This window comes from Stegastes partitus, unplaced genomic scaffold (assembly GCF_000690725.1).
Source record: "Stegastes partitus isolate 25-593 unplaced genomic scaffold, Stegastes_partitus-1.0.2 Scaffold430, whole genome shotgun sequence".
Classification (NCBI taxonomy): Eukaryota; Metazoa; Chordata; class Actinopteri; family Pomacentridae; genus Stegastes; species Stegastes partitus.
Genome location: NW_007578161.1, coordinates 51,316 through 56,772, shown reverse-complemented (window position 1 = coordinate 56,772; position 5,457 = coordinate 51,316). Strand labels below are relative to the sequence as shown.

The 5,457-nt window shown below is 41.0% G+C and overlaps 1 protein-coding gene across 1 annotated transcript in view; it reads left to right on the top strand.

Moving 5' to 3' along the window:
- Positions 1-4,580: 4,580 nt before the first annotated feature.
- Positions 4,581-5,457, top strand: part of rom1a (retinal outer segment membrane protein 1a) — a 6,671-nt gene continuing 5,794 nt past the window's right edge. Inside the window, exon 1 of the mRNA XM_008286069.1 lies at positions 4,581-4,730. Coding sequence (XP_008284291.1) covers positions 4,581-4,730 — 150 coding nt within the window. The remainder of the gene's footprint in view (positions 4,731-5,457) is intronic.

Genomic DNA, 5,457 nt, shown 5'->3' with positions numbered 1-5,457 from the left:
GCAGAGGTCAGACATGGAGACACCAGGAAGGAGACCTGGACAAAGACAGCGAGTCAGGAGGCGAGGAGATTACCAGACGACTCTCTCCGTGCCCCATGCAGATACCTCATTTCCAGTTCACCATCCACAATGAGATCTTATCAACATCCCACACTAACTCTTGCCCTTCCGGTTTCAAGAACCTGTCTGATAGCATAAAGGGAGAGGGAAGCTACAGGATCACAACAAGCCCAAGCCTGGGGTCTGCCATCCTGATCCGGTCAGCTAGCCTGGAGGAAATCCCTCTGGCACGCCATCACATGCAGAAAGAGCTGAGAGGCACGGAGGCCATGATGAACCTGCACCACCCAGGAGACGAAGCTATCGTGGATTCGGATAACGAGATCATTCATCACTGGAGAACAAGCAACAACAGGGACAGCAGGGCTTCTGAGTCGGACAACAGCCTGGCCAGCCTGCAGTCGGCCGAGCGGATGCTCAACCACTTCATATGTGACCCGCAGTCCGGTGAAGGAAGAGAGCTGGGCCGGGCTGAGGTGCACGGCTGGACCGGAGGGATTCCAGACGAGGTGCTGAAAGACGAGCGAACAAAGCTGTGACATGAAGCTTACTGTGTCTGAAATCATAATTTGATGTTTATTCACTGTGGAGGACTGAATGAAGCTCTTTGTCAGTGGTTCGGCCCGGCTCACGTGTAGCTTGACGGGACTTAACCGTAGAATTTAAACCATAATTTACTGAATTTACTTTGATAGCCTGACATTACCACTTTTCAAACGGCACAGTGGGCTCCCTATACTCACAGTTTTAACCACTTATTTATGATTAACATAGCAGACATTGGCTCAGTGTAATCGGAGGCAGAATGAAATATGTGTGTAGTTTAAAAAAATAAAGCTTATATTTGTTCATTTAATGGTAAAATGTAAATGTGTATTTTTGTTGCATAGATGCATATATAAGTAGACATAGCTCCTTTCCTCTTTTCTCATCTGAGCAAAATATTTTTTAAAGTTTTGTTTGCTTTACTGCAAGAGGCATTATGTATTCATATAAGTTGTACTTTTAGCAGAAGTAGCCCCAGTTATGCGAACTGAATGTCTGATGCTTTGAATTATAAGTGTTCTAAAAATGTAAATGTGCCAAAATAGTATTTTCCAGTTTTCCTACCAATTGATTTTCCTGTTGTAAAATATATATATAACAAAAAGTATGCTTACAAATGTAATTATAAAATAGCTTTATGTGCATATACAAAAGTGTTATCTTATATTATGTATGACTTTTTTCCTCTTGTTATGATAACTTGGCAAAACAAATGCATGTAACTCTGTCCATATAACAGCTAATAAACCACCTGAAGAAACAGCAAAACGTCATTTTAACCGCATACATTTGTTTTTTTTCTGATCAGCTTCTCCTGAGAAAGTAGACAGACGCTGCTGTAAGTAGGAGTTCTGTAAATTTGAGGTGAATGGCAGAGGACATTATTAGAAAGTGGAGAATGTTCTGCGGTGAACTAAACTTAGAAAGCCTTTGACACATGGTTTTTTGATGACACACCACTTGTTCAGCAGACAGAACTGACGGAGTCTGGAAAGTCTGAGCCCTCCTCCTTAAAGGGGGGCTGTGATGGTGGGAAGCCGGGTGTCTAGGAGGGTTATCCAGGGATCAGAGCCGCGGTCGTGGTGTCACAAGGATCGACTACTCTTTTATGCATGTGTTGTACGGAACCGGACAATGGACAGAAAAAATTATTTGTAGCTACGTATATTTATTAAAATAAATTGGATTCATGTACAGGTGGGACCCAAGTTTGGAATGACATGAACGTTGAACAGATAATGAGGATGAATCTTAATGATGATGATGATGATGGGTTTACCGATCAAGGTTTGTCAACTAAAACTTCAATACCTGCTCGGGTAACCATATTTTGATTGCCGAAAACCAGGACACTCGGCCTGGCAATGAGATCCTCAAATGATACTCGAAGATGCCTTATGATTTCGACACATTTAAAGTATGCCTCCTCTGTACGGATAGAAAATTGTGATATTACCAAATACTACCTATAACCAAAGACACAAATTCAGATTCTCAGAGGTTACCCGACATGTTTTATTATGACATGAAATAATGATAGAAATAATGTCTGCCCAATGAAAAACAATGAAAACCAGGACTTTTTCATCACTTTATAAAAAACAACCAGGACGGTGAGGACATGACACAAAAACAGGACATGTTCTGGGTAAACAGGGTGTTTGGTCACCACAGAATGGATCAGGTTATATAATAAACTTATATAATTACATGTACCTTTAATTATACATACCTAGTATTGGTTCCTGTATGTTGGTGTGTCCATATGTAGAGTCCAAATCAATTTAAATAGGCAATGAAGCATCTAAATCTGTCCCCCTTGAGATCAGTTTAAATAACTTTGGTGAGCCCTTTCTAATGTAGCGCTATATCTAAATTTATATTTTGTTTTTGCCAAAGCTAATGACATTTCCATAAGTCTCAGCTGTAAATTTGTGTTTAGCGCTACTCAGTAAATGTTAGCAACATACTTTTTCCAAAGTCCTTATAGACTGTTTTGGTAAACACACGTGCTAAACATAAAAATGTTAGCATTGTCATGTGAGCGTCTTAGTATGCTAAAGTTAGCATTTAGCTTAAAGCACCGCTATACCTCACAGGGCTGCCAGCTAGCTAGGCTAACGACTCCTGTTTATGTCTCCTGCATTAGAAACTGTTCAGTTTTATAGTTTAATTCTACCCACATACCACTTCCAATCTCTTTTTTTGTATTTATTTAGAACTTTTTGTGGAAATTCTGGGATAAATGATGCTGTTTTCTGCTGTCGTGCTAGGCCTTGGCTAACGACAGTCAGTGATCTGGAATAACCTCTCTCTTTGTACAAGTTTAGTTTTGTTGCAAAGACGTTATACAGGAGCGACGCAACACTTAAAGAGTCCTGAATAGCCTTTGGAAGAATCCTCTGATGCCACAGATAGATGACACGTGTCCCGCTCCTCCCCGAAAAGGTCAAGCGTCTGATTTATTCCCAGTCAAGCTTGAAAACATCCAGCCAATCATGTTGCACTAATTCAAACATGGTGTCGTGAAACTGTACACATATGTCGTATAACGTAATCGTAGGCCACGGATACTGCCTACGACTACGACCTCAGATCAGACGAGACGACCCGCTGAATTTAAGCGTATTACTAAGCAGAGGAGAAGAAACTAGCAAGCAAAAACACTTTTCAAACCTCATTTCTGAGCAAGAATTCAACTTTTAAAGCCTTTTTTTTTAATATACGATGTGATTGGTGATTCTATAGGTGCAGTTTTTGTGTCTGAGTGATCGGTGCAGTTGCAGTCAGAGCTCTCTTTACAGTCATTTCGACAGGAGCCTGGTCTTATCAGCTCAAAATAACTTCCTCGGGGTGTTACCAGGAGAGAGATGAGAGTGGCCTCGAAGGACTTTGGTAATGCTGAACTGTAGACCGCCATTATCTGTGCTGACTGTAGCAGTGGGAAGGTTCCTGAAGTCGCTTTGAACACTGATGTGTTCATGTATTGTTGTATGCACTGCAGCTCAATTTAAAAGCAATGCCTTCACTTACATTCTGCCTGAAACGTCCATAAATTCTGCAGACAACCCAACATTATGCTATCTTTATCCCTCTGGACTTGTCATGAGCATCACAGGACAATCCACATGTTGTCTGTTTGCCACCACACGTTCCTTTCTGCTTTATCTAAAGAGGACTTTCATCAGTGGGACTTTATTCACTGACTGCAGAAACACACTGGAAACAAACAGTTTGAAAATGAAGAACTTTGAAGTATAATTGATAAGAATACACATCTCATTTATATTTCATGCCTATTTTTCTCATCTTTCCTTGATCTTGAATTTTATTCAGGTTCACGTGTGCAGGTGAGCTTGTGTGTGACACAGATAACGACTTGCATACTAATAATATCCACCTCCCTGTCAGCTCCAATTTACTTTGTCATCCGTGTCCCTGTGTATGAGCGATGGCTGCTGAGCAGACAATGGCCTGGATCCTCAGGCCAGTTTAATAGGATAGGTGGGCATTAGTGATAAGACGCATCCAGGTTTGCCAAATCCAGTGTGCCAAATCCACTGTGTGGCACACTGGACGGTGCACAGTGCTCGGTGGAGCTAACTGGACTTTTTTTCAGCAGTTTTTGGGCATAAAAATAAGGTGAACTTTGGCACAATGTTTAATTAAAGATGCACCACTTGAGACGTAAACCTTCACAGCTTTATTCTTCAAGGACTATCCAGTGACGTCTTGTGACTTTTTCTTGTTTTTTTTCTTGTTGTTATTGTGTTTTAATTGTGCTCGCACTGTTGCTACTCGTATACTTTTCTAATTCAGTGTTTCATTTCTGTCACCTTCCTCTCTAAGCCTCTGGAGTCCAGCCTCTCACCTCTCCTCCTGTCTTGCAGACAAATCACAGCACCGTCCCTCGTCGCCTCGTCGCTCTCCTTCCCCTATTCCCCCGGTGAGGCTCACATTCCTGCGCTGCAACCATGGTGGTGATGAAGATGAAGTTCCCCTTTGAGAAAAGGGTGAAGCTCGCCCAGGGACTGTGGCTCCTGTCCTGGTGTGCCACAGTCGCCGGGGCCACCACCTTCACCCTGGGGTGCGTCCTGAAGACGGAGCTCCGCAGGAGGGCAGAGGTACTGAAAGCTCAACTACAGTGAACCATCTCAAATCAGTGTTGATTATGCATATTCTTTTACATTTAAGTAACATGAGAAAACATTAATTGGCAATGTAATTATGTTTTAATAGCAAAAAAGAGTGATTATAGTGTCACAGAGTACTGAGTAGTTTTGCAGTTTTCATAGTTTCATGTGTGTGTAACTGATGGTGTCCAAGAAATGTTGTAGGAAGACATTAAATTAAATCATAGCTGCCTTCGCTATAATGATAAATGTTGGAAAACAGAACAAAACACAGCAAATGCCACATAAACTAATAAGTGCTAATAAGGTAAAACTCACACTATGCTTTGCAGTAAATACCAACATTCATTGACAATATATTTGTCTTATTATTTAGGATGCAACTGATCATACAATGATTTTCTATTTTGCATGAAGTACGCTTGGAAAATGCTATGCTGTGTAATTTAAACTGTTGGAACGATATTTTTGGGAGAAAACCTGAAAAGGGGGAGAAAAAAAGTGTCTTAAAAGGATAAATTACCTCTGATACATTAAATGGATGTCCTTGTTACAGTAAGTGTAGAACAACAAGTGATAAAAATACACCTGTGACCCACTTTGGGTTCTGACTCATCATTTCATAAACTCGGCTCTGTCAGTCTTAATCATCCTAATCCTACTTCTGAAGGCTGTCATCATAACTTTGCATTATGAAGAAACCTACATGGTTGTTTTT